We start from the raw sequence: 16,350 nt of genomic DNA on the forward strand, positions 1-16,350 counted from the left end.
GCCAGTAGGTTAGTCTTTGTGCAAGGGTGTACAGAATGGCTGAGGCACAAAATACATAACGGATAACACTCATGGATCAACTCGCTCTAACACGCTAGTGCGAGAAGTGCTAGGGCAAGCGGGTCAGAAAGCAGCGCCATGGACGTCGGGTCATTTTCATATGCGCACATAAAAATTTTCAGTTGAGCTTATATCTTCTTTCTTGTTCTTTCACTCCCGCGCGAGACTGGTTCCCGAGCTAAGCCACCGGTTGCGAACGTTGCGGCAGTGACCGTAAATCAGGCGCGCGCTCGCCTGGTTGCGTGAGCTCCCACCATTTTCAGGTCGCTGACTTGAAACATTTCGCATCGGGGTAAAGGAAAATAAGTTATGACTGAAGGAAACTCCAGCCGTAATGCCGCTAAGCTACTGCTTGCAACGACACAACGCCTTGCCCCCAGAACGCAGCAGGTTCTCGTGAAGACTTCCAGCAGGATTTGGTGCTTTTAAGCCGAAATGGCCTGGAAACTATGTAATACTGTGCGCAAAAGAGCAAATATTTTCGCTCCCATTTCTGAGTTAGCAACGCAGCGCCATGTTCAAAAGAGTTGCTTGGTAGAGGGGCTGCTTCATGCGGGCATAGAAATCAGCTGTGCAAGGTACAGAGATTTCACAAATGCTTCCCGTGACACTCTAAATTTGCCTACTCCAAAGTTATACTCCATCATGGAGAAAATTCTGACGCTAAGTAAAATGCACAAGTAAACCCGTTCTTTAAGACAAGATAAGTTTCTAGAGCGCAGCGCTTCCACGTTCCGCGGCGTAGTCGGCGTAGCACGCCACCTTACAGGTGGCGTGCTACGCCGACTACCAGCCTGCCGACTACCTACCAATACGCCACCTGTAAAGTGGCGTGTTGGCAGGTAGTAGTACAGCGAAACGCCACCTACCACGGCGAGAGCGGAGGAATGGACAGCCAGAAGGTGTATGCCACGGGAAGATCACGGAGGATGGCTGGAAGCGTAACACGCCCCCTGACAGCGGTGGAAAATGGCGTGTTGCCTGGAAATTGGCGTAGAACGCTGCGCTCAGATTTCGCATTACAGACTATCGTAATCTTCTGTCAATTTTTATCACCCAAAGTTTGCGAAATTGCGTTCAGTCGTATGCAAACTTAACGCATCAAAAGAAATAGAAAAACCGATTGAGCAATTTTTATCCTCTCCTAAATTAATCTGTCTTTAAGCATTTAATAACACAAACTTCTGTGAGGCTATCCTTATGCTGGCGTAAACACTAACGGTTTGCAAACTAACTTGAAGACAAGTAAGACGGTCGAACAAGCAATTCAACACGAGCTGCGTACGCATCACAACTTGTCTTCAAAACGTACCACTAACTTGCGCGAGCGCCAGACGACTTTCTCACTTTTTTTCTCTCAAACAAAGCAAAAAGAAACTAGAGGAAGAAAACGGCAATTAATCCGCGGTGCAGATTCACAAATCTGCGTTAACAAGCCTCTCCCTCCTCCAGAAGTCCAGGCGGCGAAGATGCGTGCGGCCATTTGCGTTAAGGTAAACACCGGCGTTGCGTCGTTATCGTAAGTGAGGCCCGTTTATTCTCTCGCTCAGAGAGCGTGCACAAGCAGTGCGTGGTAGGCGCTCGCTTTTTCGAAACCGTTCCCACTTGCCGCCCATACAACTTGTCCGCGCGTGCTGAAAAAGGAAGCCTCTGAGCCCTGCAGCATTCTGCATCCTTCCGCCCACCGCGGAATTCAATGACCTCGAGCGCATGTATGTACGGTTTCTTAAGCGGCGTTTGCCGAGGGAGGAACTTTAATTAAGCTCCCGCATAAACGAGGCAGCTTCAGCAGCAGCGGAATAAAGACGGCACCGCCAGCCAGCGCTCCACGTAGTTCGTGGTCGTTAATAAATCACTTGGTTTGAGGCGTCTGGCCATTGGCGGCTCTGTGCGTTGCTCCTAAATGGCTGCCTGTTTGACGGTACGCTCGTTTAATATTAGAAGGCGCGAATCCCTTTAACTACACAGAGGCCTTGGTTCGCATTTGTACCGCCTCCCTTTTAGGGAATGGGGAGCAGCGTCTTTTGTTCTAAAAACGGAGGCAGCGAGAAATCTCCTATTAGCTATTCGGGCGGTGCGCTCTGGGAAGCCTTTGAATCGCTCTTCGCCAAAACTGAGCGTCCTCTTTTTTTTTCTTCTTTCTTTCTTTCCTGGAGGCGTAAAGCGACCCCGTTCTCGCCATAACGGGGCTGTCTCGCAAAGTAGTTCAAGGCAAACCGCGCGTTTTGTGTGGTTGCTTTAGCCGTTGTGGTCTGGGATTTGTTAGCTCCTTATGGTTTATGGACGAGGCCACATGCGGTCAACGGGTTGTCGCCGCCGCTTAATTACACCCGGACTCCCGACCTTTGCGTACTTCTATGCGGCACGTAGTTGTAATGTGGAGCGCCAGAATTGGGTCGTGAAAACACAGTGTTGAAAAACGGTCATTAGAGCAACTGGTGTGTGATGGTCTTCTCTGGCCTACCTACTTGCCGGGAACGACGGGTCAGTTTGTTCGTTTCGCGTTTAAAGAATCTCGGAATTCGCGGAAAGCTATTTAGTAAAGACGACGGAGTCGTATTTACGAATATTCTCTGAAGTGAGAGCGCCACGTTATTGGCTGGCTTCACGAATGCTGCCTTATCATAGAGAGGAAAGCGTCCGCCATCGGAAAACGCCATTCTGATTTAACAGCTACGCAGATACAACTACTAGATCGAAGTTAGCGTCTTGGAGCCTTTGCTCAAAAAGCGATCATCAGTAGTAAAAATATCACTCTTTTATTATTGCTAGAGGCTAGAGTTGAGAAAACGCTTAAGGTGCTGTCCTCGTTTCTTCCTCTCTCTCTTCCTACCTTTCGTACATTTTACACCGCTCAGGAGAAAGTTGTGCGTTCTTTTATAACAGAGGCCTGTTAGGTTTCAAGAAATTGTGCTGGGGCCGGCAATTCTCTTTAAGCTGCTCAACTTTACATTTCTGCTCTCGATTTCTCTTTTTGTATTTTTTTCTGTTACTCCTTTTACGCTTGCCGGTAGGATGTATTAAAGCTGACTTTCTCTCAATAAGGCTCTTTATGTGGCGGAGCTCTCTTTACAAACACTAAGGTATCTCATGTCTCATTGCTTTAAGGACACAGGTAAATCAAATCTCAACCACCACCGACAATAAGTTGAATGTAGTAGCGCTGTGATGACGAAACGTTATTCGTGTTTCTTGTAGCCGCAGTCATGTAATGCGCACACTTCATTCTTACACAATGATTTTACACAAATGGTGCTGTAATTAACTCGTTCCCTCGCGTCATAAAGTCTTTCTGGGTGAATTTTTTAAACTTGTGTTTCGAGATCGCTTGGAATCGGAAGAGACATGCAAAACTCGTACGGTCACATCGTTACGACTACAATTCGCTTTCGTAAAGGAAATGTACATCTTTGGGCATTCTTCCAGAAAGGGCGTGGCTAGCAAGATCAATGTCTATGTCAGGAAGTCTTCCTTGCGCCTAGGGGGTTGGTTGAGCGCACAAGAAGTGCGTGCGTTCTTGGCTTCTAGAGCAAAGAGATGATATCGCCGCAGCTCTTTTATTCTGTCTTATCGTTTGCACACTCGGGGGGGGGGGGGGGGGGGGGGGGGGGGAGTGATCGAAGACTTTCCATTTACACTCTTTTTCTTTCGAGCTTCGCATTACACCCCGCTCAATTTAGGATATTTGATGCACATATTGCGCTTGAAAAATGTCAGACAAGGTCGCAAATCACTGTTCTTTACATAACGACGCATTGGGAAGTGAAAATTCGAACCGATAGCTTTGTATCTGGTTTGCTTATTTTTAGAAAGGCGAAAATGTACAGTCGCACCAAATTGTCAGAACAACGGCCGTTATCAATTTAGCGTCAGCGCCGAGCGACCTTTTCACGAGTGGGCGAAACTACGCCTTGTACACGTAGCAAATGACACATTTGAAAAGAGCAGTCTTTGCCAAAGCGTCGGCTGTTGTCCAGAGAGAGAGTTAAACACGTTATATGGCGCATTCATTCATCGCGAATGTGCAAAAGTGGTTACGATAACTGAGGAAGCACATTTATTCACAGGTGCGTAGGCGCACTGCGCTGCGACAAAGAGCGCGCGAATATAAGAGCCCTCTTTCTCCTTTATTTTTTCTCCCTTTCACAAGACACAAAGAGACGTGCTCTATCAAAAGCACTTGGCGTCTTTTTGATTGTGCGGAACGCTACAAAAAAAAATTATTTCGAACGCTACCAAGGGCAAACCTTAGTACGAGCATTTTGGTGAAGCAATAGAACGGTGCAAATTCCAATTACCTTCTCGCAAAATTTCAGTTTATTTGCTCATTATGTCGATTTTTTTGCTTATAATTTTCGAAGGGTAGTGCATGTTTCCGAAACGCGGGCTCACCAGACAACTTCCTTCAACAAAAAGGAATGAATGTATAGAACAGGTATACGAAAAATATGCATTCGCTAAGCAAACAGAAGTAGCATATGTCCTCATATTTCCTATTTACAAAGCTGCAAAAATTGGCTTGGCCAATGACAAACGGGCCCAATGCTCATCTGTGAAAATTCTGAAGACAAGTTCTTTTTTTCGTAGTAGAGGATCGCGGAGGGAAAGAACATCGAATTTATTTTTTGTTTAGTGTTTCTTAAAACAAACATTAAACGTTTACTATTTTTTTACATTACCGCTTTTTCCCGAGGAAAGTAATCTGCGAAGTGGTTTATAAATGGTGCATGCGCTCAATACCTAGTTCGTTTAAGTATAACCCATCATGAATTTATATGCAGACATGTATAGATCTCTTGTTATTATCTACTGATCCTAGGTGTACTACTTTATTGAGGTTTGTGTTTCATTTAACGCTTGCCTCCTAAGGAAAATACAATAAACCAAATAACCAGCGCTACTTCTGAGGATTCCATATAAAAAAAGGGATGTAAGGACGGAGTGGCTTGTTTTTGTTTGTTTACTTTTTGCTTCATACTTTTCCCGGGACTCAGCTGGTTTCACAATGCACACTAAAGATTCCACGTGGAGAGCCGCATTTTATCACTCCCTGCAGACCAGTGCCTCGTAAAGGCACCAACGCACTTCGTTTTACGTGGCAAAGAGCTCTGCCATGCAACTCAAGGCTGGACCACTGCACTAAAGGTGGCTAACGTCAACATAGAAAAGTGCGTTCTCGAGTGCCTCTGGGTCAACTGATGTCATCACGGTAAAAGCCCAAAGGGCGTGCCAGTTGAATCGAACAAATGTGCAAGTCTTTTCGGGAGAGGAGAAAATCGCCCACAACAGCGAGAAGGAGGTAAAGAACAAGTGAAAACTTCTTAACACAAATGTGCAGAAAAGCTATTTCAGTAGCAGCGCCTGTCTATGCCCTCTGGTCACCGTTGTTCCTTGAGCCCATTGGTGCACAAACTCAAAAAACGAAAGGCTGTCTCAATAGGACCCCAATGCGAGTACGTTGATAAGATGATAAGGAAAAGGCGTTTAGCGGTGACAGGATGCCTTTTGTTTTTCTGAATATCGAAAAGGAGTTTTGGTGATGCACAGGTTATTTTCGCCTGCGGCCATTTTGCTGTCTCGGAGTGATCGCAGAACGATGCCTTATTCCTTTTTTCCTACGACTGTTCGCTGTTTGCAAAGTTTAGCAGAGGCGCTTCACTGCAGTTCGGAAGTCAGACTGTGATCGCAGATCTAACGGCGGCCAGTGAGCTAAGAAAATGCATTAACTGAGGGCGTTGACTTCAATATCTGCAAAAAGCGAACAGCCCTAAAGCACATGAGTGACAGGGCTAAAGTTTTTGGAATTCAGCAGACCGCCATCGGAAATTGGCTTGCCTAACACATACTGCTCAAGGACTACGCGTGGGTAAAGTGTTCTCTAAGTTTTATTGAAGTTTTATGCGTAAGTACGAAATCTCTGCTGTAAAGTAAAAAGATAACTGGGTTGGACTATCCGCTCCCATCGGAAGTTTGGGTGTGCAGTGACTACTGTAATTTGTATAGCATAGTCAAGAAACTATGCGCTGACGAGCCGGTATATTCCGTGATGCAGAATTGGGGCCTTATCGCTTAAACTTCCGCATTTAAAAAACCCACCTGTAATGTGCAAAATGAGGCTATTGATACTTTAATCTCACAGCGGTATTTAGATGTAACCTTGCGAGCTACATCTACATTTGCGAGCAGTGTCACTTAACTACAAAAGTGTGCACAAAAACTGTAAATCAGTTATAATCAACCTTATAATGAGGTACGGGGAGGAGGTGAAAAAACGTGAACACTGCGTTGGTTACTTTTTCTCTTTAAATTTTCACCTGTTAATTGAAATCAATTGAGCTGATACAGCGCGTTTGACCACCAGCCCCAATCGCACCCTTACTGCCAAGTGGCAAAGTTTTTCTCACCATTTTGTTATCTAATGCCACATTAAATTATTTTCTTTGTCTCTGTCTCTCTCGTCAGCGTCAGCGTTTAGAACGCAGAAATGAGGGTTCAGGTGTCATTTTCTCTTACTTACTTTTCCATATGCTGCTTTAAAAGCAGGAGACGACACAGCTGGTCATTATAGTCATGAGGGTCTGTATGGACAAAGCATAACAATGACTGAAACAGTTGCCTATCCGCAAAAAAAAAAATGAAACACCGGTTCCTATCTCCTGGCCCCGACTAAAGAACAACGTTGCACTTTCAACACGACATAATTGAATACAGGTAAAAAGCGCTTTAGTATATAATGGGTTCAAGGGGAGAACAATGCTCAATTGGGGCCTGCCTAAAGCAACAACGCTATTATATATATTCATACCATGTGCATAATACCGCGTAATAGGCGGCTAACAACGGTGGCGAGATTTAATCGAACTAAGTAGCAGAAAGACGTCGTCTGTGAAAGGTACTGTAAAGAACTAACGAGAAATTATGTTCCTTCTAATTATTTATCTTGCCTTTATCTCGTAATAAACGTAGCAACGGCACCACAATCTCTGAGACACCTCGCCCTAATCACTGCAACTTTTGTTCACAAAGCCACTCTAGAGGGAACAGCCAGATTTTCGCGGATCTAATTTGTGTGCGCACTGCAGAGCTGACTTCAACATTACAAAATGCCACGCATGTCTTCAAAAGTTTACGCTGTGTTCAGGATCATGCATAGCGTACACTGAATACATGAGAGCGTGTGTAGGGAACATATGATAATTATCAAGAGGACGGCGAAATAGTACACGAAGAAGATCTCTACTATTGAATGCAGACCCCGAAACTTGTCCTAAATGATCCACGCTAACCGCTGACGTGGACGTTCGCCACCTGCTGTGGGTGTGTCCCGGAGCAAGAGATTCAAGAATAAGAAGACTACAGGAAGTTCATCTAAAGGCTATTAAGGGGGGGTGGGGGGGGGGGGGGGAATTCACCTTGCGCCTCACGGGCAACACTAAAATCCGGAGCCTACGCAGGTTTCTGGATGACAAAAGTTTCCACGACCTTCTTTAGTATATTGACTGCCCCATCTTAAGCCACAAGACAAGTATTCGAAATAAAAAATAATACACAATAAACCGGCTTGTATAGACATTCGGTTGGAACACACTTTCGAAACATTTGCTTCCATTGCTTCGCACGTATGCCTGAAGTTTTTCTCCCTCGCTGTTATTCGTTTCTGTCAACCGGTTGCAGTGGCTTTCAGAAAAATTCTGCCTAATTTCTTAAGCTTTTCTGAATATTACCAACTACGCCACTCAGACTAAACTCCCCCTTCGCTTTCTTGTACGGCGACATGTCGAACACTTGAGCCACCAAGAACAAAATCGCCATAAAAGGAGTGATTCACAAACCAGAGCTCGGAGAGGCGCGGTTAAGTCGCACGACCCTGGGCACAGCATCCATAGAGAACTCTGCTCACGTGTATAAAAATGACTGCTAGAATCAAATGCGCATCGCTCACTATTGCATAGTGATGCCAAGCATGAGGCGCTGCCCAGGCGGCGTCCCAGTTGGCATACGTCATATGACGCAACATGCTGCGTCATGGAGGCGTCAGCGCTAGGTGGCGCCACGTTGCGTCCTCGCACCCAATACAAAAGCGGGTGCGCCGTACTGCCCTTTGCGAAGTTGCACTTTGGCTCCAGTGGTGGCGCGACTTAGACGGATTTGCGGACATCGTTGGACCGCACCCGCAGTACATCGAGAGTTTGGAAGTGGGAGTTGGGCCATCGGTGTTATGCTGTAAGAGGAAGACGCGCACCTCTGCCGATAGTAAAATCAGAATAATTTCATATTCTGATATATTTCTCTAATCGGACGGAAAGTAGACGCGTTTTGTTGATGCCTTTTTCTACTTTTGGAACCGAGAGCGTTTTCGTCACGCTGGACTTCTAATGTAAGCTTACCCTCGGCACCCTCAGCGCCAAACTTTTTGAAACGGGATTGAACGTTGCTTGACCCTGCCGATGAAAATTTAGCCTGTTCGTAATGATGTCTATGACTTTTACCCTGCTTTACTGCTCTGAAATTCCTTAAACAAGAAATTCACAACCTTTGCTTTTCGCTTTTCTACATAACATAAATATACAGCTGGCTCATTGAAACATTTGGCGTAAAGAGTGCCTGAAATCTTGTTTGCGTGGTTATCAGCGTTTCGTTATATTGAGCTCTCAGCTCATTGTGCATTGCAAGTTGCATGAATGCTATGGAAAGACTGTGCTAACTTACGCCTTCTCCTCTGTCTTTTCTCTCTGGTTCCAGATTCCGAAACAAACCGGACGACGAACGCTTGTGAATCAAGACTTCTACCGTGGTAGTAAGTGAGGAACCAAGAACCGCTTACTCAACGCATCGTGGGCAAGAATGAAGATTGCAAGACATCGTGTCCTCGATTGCTTTCTCAAGGTGTTCGCATGACATAGCGAGGTGGGGACCAACCACTTTTCTTTGTGCCGTCGATGTCAAAATGGACACGTGACCATCAGTATAAGTGACTGCAGTTATACTGTGAAAAAAAAAAGAAGAAATAAAACTTCGGTACTGCCAGTGTCCAACTTGCTGGGCAGCACTGACGGCACTAAACCCTCTCGTCCACAGCTCCGACAAAGAGAACGCCTTTCTCCTCGTCTGAATAAGCCGCCTCTCACCTGAACTTCCAACTCACCGGCCCTCAAGAGATTTGCTGTCTGCTTCACTGTGCACAGTAATTTGCCTGCACTGGCCTTATCCGTCCCGTGGCCTTTTCGCTCGACGACTAGAACCACCACCGCTACCTTCTCACGTTCATATCAGCGTTAGCGGCCTTCTCTACCCCACTCCACGCACACTCGACACTTATGCAAGATTCCCAAGCCATCGCAAACGAACACGCCGCTGGACTTAAAAGCCCACCGCACTGCCTCCTCTAACTCTGTCTGTCCATGAAGCTTCTGTCCTGCAGACGTTCCTGACTCTACCCTCCAAAAGAAAAGAACAGCAATCTAGTTGATGAGGCCTTCTTGTCAGCGTTCCGGTAGAACTGGCTCCGATGCTCGCCAGCAGTTCGCCTCTCCGCCCTGCGGACCTGTACGACCCTTCGATCAAACCACGACTGCTAGTTCTTCAACCGTGTGAAACGGAAGTTCTTACCCATTCCGATAGAGCCTTCCAGCACTTGATTTCAATTTAAACTGACTTAATGACACCCATAGAACCTTCACCACTGATCCAGCGAAGATCACGGGACGTGATGAGCCAGGCTCCGCCATTACAACCGTTCTGATCAAAGAGAACATCGATCAGCTATCCCCGTTGTGTCTTTGCGCACTTAGTGTTCCTGGGGAGCAGTGGGAGAGAGTGTCGTCCCGCCGGTGGAGACCGCCAGTGCCTGTCGGCAGCCCGAGGTGATCGGAGGCCTCGGCCTCGGGAAGATGACCTGAGAGGGAGGGGAGACTGTCGCCCCCCTCCCCCCACCACACAGCCAGCCCCCCCTTGGCGGTGCGCGCTCGGCCCGACACGTGACCTGGCGGAGCCATGCCTGCGCGAAAGGGCTTGCTCGCACCCCAGAACACCTTCCTGGATACCATCGCAACCAGGTTTGATGGAACTCGTAAGTACCCCTTTCCACTCTCACTCAGCTTCTTCAGTTCCTTTACAAGGGTTTTCAGAGTTGCCTCTTCCCTCAGTTTTGTGCTGTTGGCGTAGGCATCCGTAATCTCACCGCCGGGCACTCGCCAGTAAAAACGCACCTCCAACCCGGTACATAATGCACCTACTAGCCCCTACCATGTGCCGTAGCGTTGCCCTAGTAGTTAAAGCATCCACACTAAAAACCAGGTCTAACATGTCGCCATTTATTTGCGATCAAAGCCAGCTAACGCTGTATCGCGAACTTTTTAACGCGACAGCTTTAAGTATCCCCTTCAGTCGACAACCCGGTGTCGCCGGCGGCGTGAGCAAAAAATTTCCAAACAATTAAAAGAACAATTAAAAAATCCAAACAGTTAAAGGCTAGTCTGTCTCGCGTTGTTGGTATGCTACACGAGTTAAGGGTTGATATGTTACCTAATAAAACGAAACTTGTAATCTGTTATGCTCTATTTTATCCACAGGTTAATTATTGCCATCTGGTTTGGAGTACAATGTCGCAAATTAGTACTCGGCAGGTTTTAATAATGCAAAAAATATGCACTCAGAAGAATAGCAGGTGCTCCATATTTAGCACATACAAAGTCGTTATTTTTAACCCTTTCGGCCCTGGCGGTGTCAATTGACACCACAACACAAATATCACTCTCACGCCTCAGTAACAGAAGAAATTACTGTTAATTTTTAACACAGTAGTTCCTTAGGGATCCCTGCTGCTATCGGCATCACTGTTCACGCACTTTCATTGAGCTGTGCGGTCTAAGAAAGAAGAAGTAGCAGCACGGGAGGCATGGAGTGAAGAAGCCGAGGTGTGGCAAATTTGTGCATTTTTGTCACACTAACCATTCGTTCTTCTGCGCTCACATTTTTATATGTTGTGTGAAACGCCTATCCAAGCTCACATCCTGGTCGTAAATATTATTGAATGCGTAGACGCCGTGTTTGAGCACATTTTTTACATGTGCGATTTTGACACCATCAGGGCTCAACGGTTGCCAGCGGTGGCCATTGAGTGCTGATAGGTCATCTTTGTAGAATAGAATCAGCTAGTATTTTAGCAGATGCACGTATACTAACGGCCGTTTTGGACTGCTGACATGATTGTGCATTACAGAAAATGGACAAAATCATAAAATTTCCTTTGTGATGAATTGGAAAATGGAAATTTTCGCTATCATACAAGGTGAATATTCGGATCGAGCCTGGAAATGACCATGCGGATGTCGTCGAACAGCAACAGGACCAAAGGAATAGCGAGAAAAAGTGCACGCCTGACCTTGCGCTTCTATTCCTTTTTTTCACCTCTCTCCCCCTCCTGTGGGCACCGACACTGACCTCCAAGAAGCGACCGGGGTATTTACATTCAAACTCGCGCGCCGCCGCTCGTGTAGCGCTTGTGGCACGCCCTCGACGCTCGGATCAATACGGCGTGTTTGGCTGTGTTTTGTTGATAAAGCTTATTTGGTGTGCTGATAATCAGCTTCTGCTTTCTCCCCGGCCGAGACCGAGAAATATCCCGGCCTATGGATGAGAGGGAGTTTCCTGTCACCTGTAGGGGACAGCATTCGGTCAAGACACAGACACGGCGAGATTATCTTCCCCTTAATGAATTCTTCTATAGCAAACAGCTGGTTTGAAAACAAGCGCAAGCGAGACGCATTGTGCCGCGCGCAAGCTTAGAACTTGCATTTGCCGAACTTCGCACTGGGCGTTACGGAAGTGCTTCGTGAAGCTCTATAGAGAAGGGCTTTACAGATTCGAGGAAAGCCTTTACCTTGACCGCAGCCGCCTTATAGGAAGGCTACGCAAGTTTTGAACATGTGAGCTGTAGACGTGGCGTACACAAGCTGGAACACAAACCTGTTAGCAACAAGAACGCGGAGGTATAATACAAAACGCAAGGTAAACAGGAGCGAGGGGCGTCTTTTGTGGAAACTGCAAGATCATCTATCCCTTACAAAGTAAAAAAAGCTTCTTCAGAAGTCTATACACTGCAAAATAAGATTTTTTTTTCGTTCATTTCTATCTTGTCGGTTGCGGTTACCAAAACGGTCCCACTAGCATTTTACACCCATTGAGCCCTGATGTCCGATTTTGACACCATACCTGTAAATCGATTAATACTCGCACCAGAAGCTTTAATTTTTTCCTGCGTGGTTATGGAGCCTTATGCATTGTAAAAACGCGGAGCAAAAAAATCTACAGCCGAAATAAAAAATCCAGGGCCGAAAGGGTTAAAATACCCCTGTACTAACGTAATTCTCTTTTATCAATACCGTGTGAATCGGCTACCCACATCTCAGGTGCACGGACACGCTCATTTTTAATAGATAGTACTGATTTACATTAAAATAGCACTCTCCGAGTATAAGAGACCCCTAACAGTGGTATGTTGAAACGCACAAATTACAAGTATGAGACATTAAGACCTCTAGTATTGCTGTCATTTGTAAGCAGGTACGCGCTCATTAATCTATCAGTTTGCTCGGCTTCATATTAAAGCATCAGAAAATGTTCCTGCAAGACAATGAATAAATCCTTATCTTCAAGAAACAATAGTCCTGCTGATGTAATCAGGCGGTCTATTTTTTTTTAAGATTGTACGAGGACTGTACTGGTGAGTTACCGCGATGATATAGCGTGTATTGGTTTATTCGTGTCTTTCTGTCTTTTTTATTTTACATACCCAACCTGTAATCGCCGTGCCGAACTGCTGTGGGTAATAGGAGCTTTGTCAAGACGCATGCATGGATTTTTTTTTTTTATCGGCCATTGTACATGACTGAAATGATAATAATATATATTCCTTATTGTCCTTTTCTCTTTTCAATGGAACATTTTCTACCACTCTTAAGCATGCAGTGCTTGGGGGGAGGGGGGGGGAGGGGTGTTAGCATGGGCGTACTGGGCAAACATGCGTTATAAAATTAAATAATCACAACTTCAAGACCCAACGCGGGTGTGAAACAATATTTAGAGACATTTGCAACCAAATAAAAACAAACTGGAAGACACGAAAGAAAGGCACTTTCACAACGCCAGTAGCCAACACACATAAACGCACGAGTGTAAACCGAACTTTTATAGCCATGATGAACAATTTTCCTTTCAATTCGAAGCATAGCAAAATATTCAGCGTTTTACTTAGGGTAAATTTTGTGAAAGAAAGGGGCACCAATTATTTAGAATTTTTTCGCCTCTTTGATGCTACTAAGGTTCATGTATTATGTGGGGTAGTTAGTTTTAAAAAATGTGGCACGTAATAGTTTCTAATTTCTAATTCTTTTCCCGTAATGGATGTAAAGTCGCGTAATATATCTTTCTATTGCACTTAATGGTCTTTCTTTCTTGGCTGGTGTTCTGAATTCATTGCTATAATATCGAGAGGTCAGTACCACCTAAATGTATAGTTGGTAGAAATTTAGCAAGGGGTTTTCTTTCATTATTTCTTCTTTATGTTCTGCGTACATGTTAGCTCTATATACTATACTTTTGAATGGATATTCTGTGATGAAGCTTGTTAATTTTTTAATTGTTAATTTTAAAGCCATAGAGCTGCAAGATGAACTACAGAATAGTGTTATTGCTATCTACATAAGATTATACTCTACGCTTACTTCCGTTGCCTGAAAGAATGATTCAGAACGACGAGGGAGAACAAGGTTGCGGCCGTTATAGAAAGACTTACGCAAAAAGGCTACTGCCACAAGATTTAGGACATTTTAAAAGCGTAATTTAATGTTATACATCGAAATTCAATCGTGCCCAGCACCGCTCACTTAGTGTTTAAAGGCTGGTTAAGCAACTTTATTAAATTTTTATAACTAACCGTAACTACGCATATATGCTCTTAGCGATATGAGTCTACTGAGGATGCTGCATGAGTGCATTTCAACAACGTACACCGGTTTTTCCTCGAAGTCTTGACTCCCGCTAGGAGGGGCGCCTAGTCCAAGGATGAAGGACTCCTCTCTAACTACTACAAGAAAAAAGTGTGTCACGCATGTTCTTCGAAGAACTCTTTCTCCTAAGCAGTCACTGAAAAAAAATATTCGAGAACAACCCAGAGCAAAGCTAGACACGAAGCCGCCCACTACCCGGCACTAGTTCTTTTCCACCACGCTAGATCCGTCTTCCGGCCCTGTGCGCCGCCGTGTGTGGGAGAAAGAGGAACACAGGAAAGGGCAGATTGGGAGAAAAAGGAGAGGGCGAACCCAAGGACGCGCGAAATCGCACCATGTTCAGCGCAGAGGGCACTGCGCGACTGTGGCCGGCGTCGGCTTACGATCGTACAGCCGGCGCAAGACGGCGTGTCGAATCCCCGAAGGAGCTTCTCTCTTTGCCCGCATGAGGGCGAGGTCGCTGCTTCTCGAGATGCCGGGATAATGAAACATGGGGCATTACGGGGGTACAACAAATATGAAGTACTGAGAGGTATTTGGAAAGGAATAAAGGTGCCGGGGCTTACTTTCGGGAATGCGGTTCTGTGCTCAAGGGCAGAAGTTCAGTCGAGATTAGAAGTAATTCAGAGAGTTGTTTGAAGATTAGCACTAGGTACCCACGGCAAAACTACAAACGAGGCAATAGAGGGGGATATGTGAAGCCCTCATGTAGAGCCCTCACCCGAGGGCCCTTGAGGTATTTGTAATAAATAAATAAATAAATATGGGCTGGCATCTTTCGAAGCACGGGAAGCTCAGAGTAAAATACTATATGAGGAACGCCTGAGGAAATTGGATGATAACAGGTGGGCAGCTAAGGTATTTAAATACTTATACAGAAAGAGCGTTGACCTACAGTGGCGGAAAATAGCATTAAACGACAGGTTAAAAACGCGGAAGGTAAAAATTAGATTACTTCAATGGAAAAGAAGCATAGTGTAGAACTATATCGATACTGGAAGAGGCAGATCAGGAAAGAGTTGTTATGACAACTCAAGAGGCAGTGCCCTATACTTTGAAGCTAGGTCAGGGTGTCTTAGAGTGAGCAGCTACAAAAAAAAATAACGAAGAAGATGACACATGTGCTGTGTGTGGTAGATCTGTAGAAAAAATTGAACACCTCATGCTCAAATGTGGTTGTATCCATCCGGATGTCGATTCAGGCACAGTCTTTCTTCCTGAGGCCCTAGGATTTAGAGATAACAATCATCATGTAAATAAATCTGCGGTGGAAGTTAGCAAAAAGCGATTCGATGATTACTGGCTCAAGAGCAGAGAGGTGATATAAGGTTAGAAGTGTAAGGAACCATAGTGAAAGAAAATGGCTAATTTTAATGACAATTTACAGCGCAATGACACAAAGATAAAAAAAGCCTTGCGTGGTGGCAGGTGCCGCCACCCTGTTTCAATGGGGACGCTCCTCTCTTCCATCCATCCTTCCACTGAGTTCAGGGTTGGTCAGACGGCTAAGGGAAAAATAACCGAAGGTCGAGAACAGCTAGAAGTCGTGAGTGGTTTTTATATGCTTCTCGGATCTTTACTTATTGATTCTGCTATCCTGGCCATATATTTTATGTGCAGGAGCACCAGGAAGTATACTACGGATTGTTTGATTTTACTGCAGTAATGGATTTAGTGAATACGAAGAAGGCAAGCGTAGCAGGAGGGCGGCAGACAGTTAGGTGGGCGGATGGGGTTAAGAAGCTTGCGGGGATAGGGTGGCCGCAGCTGGCACAGGACAGGGTTAACTGGAGAGATGTGGGAAGGCATTTGTCCTGCAGTTGGTCTGCAAGTGAAAACGCAAATTAAGTCTACGCTACGCTAAAACTGTCTGTTTACTGTCTCGCTGTCTGGCTCGAGCCTTATATTTCTGCTTCCTTACCTTTGCCGGCGCCTAATCACCATCGCTCTCATGGTTCGCTGTTTTCCAACGGCGAGATAAGTAAAAACGAGCGCATCCGCTGATCGAAAAACTCTCCGTCAAAAATATTAACGAAGTTTCTAAAGAATCCGGGCGTGTTGCGCACTAAGATTCCCATTTGCCAGAAAAAAAGAATTTCAGGCCTTAAAATACAGTTGTCGGTGCCTCTAATGCTACATCCTGGGCGGATCAAAAATTTCTGCGAACTGCTCCTCACTTTTTATTTATTAGTGTTTTCTATCTGCGAAGGTACTTTAAGACCTGGTAAGAGCAAGCTAACTTTTGAAAAAAAGAGGTGCAGCTCTCCGAGTTTGTTCTTTT

At 45.4% G+C, this 16,350-nt stretch overlaps 1 protein-coding gene across 3 annotated transcripts in view; it reads left to right on the top strand.

The window, feature by feature from the left end:
- Elk (Eag-like K[+] channel) overlaps positions 1 to 16,350 on the top strand; it is a 318,564-nt gene that overhangs the window by 235,079 nt on the left and 67,135 nt on the right. For all 3 annotated transcript variants that reach the window (XM_089543496.1, XM_089543499.1, XM_089543497.1), the window contains one exon: positions 8,803 to 10,129. In XM_089543496.1, coding sequence (XP_089399622.1) covers positions 10,054 to 10,129 — 76 coding nt within the window. In that variant the 5' untranslated portion in view covers positions 8,803 to 10,053. The remainder of the gene's footprint in view (positions 1 to 8,802; positions 10,130 to 16,350) is intronic.

Source organism: Amblyomma mixtum, chromosome 5 (assembly GCF_055824585.1).
Source record: "Amblyomma mixtum isolate Tamu chromosome 5, ASM5582458v1, whole genome shotgun sequence".
Taxonomy (NCBI): domain Eukaryota; kingdom Metazoa; phylum Arthropoda; class Arachnida; order Ixodida; family Ixodidae; genus Amblyomma; species Amblyomma mixtum.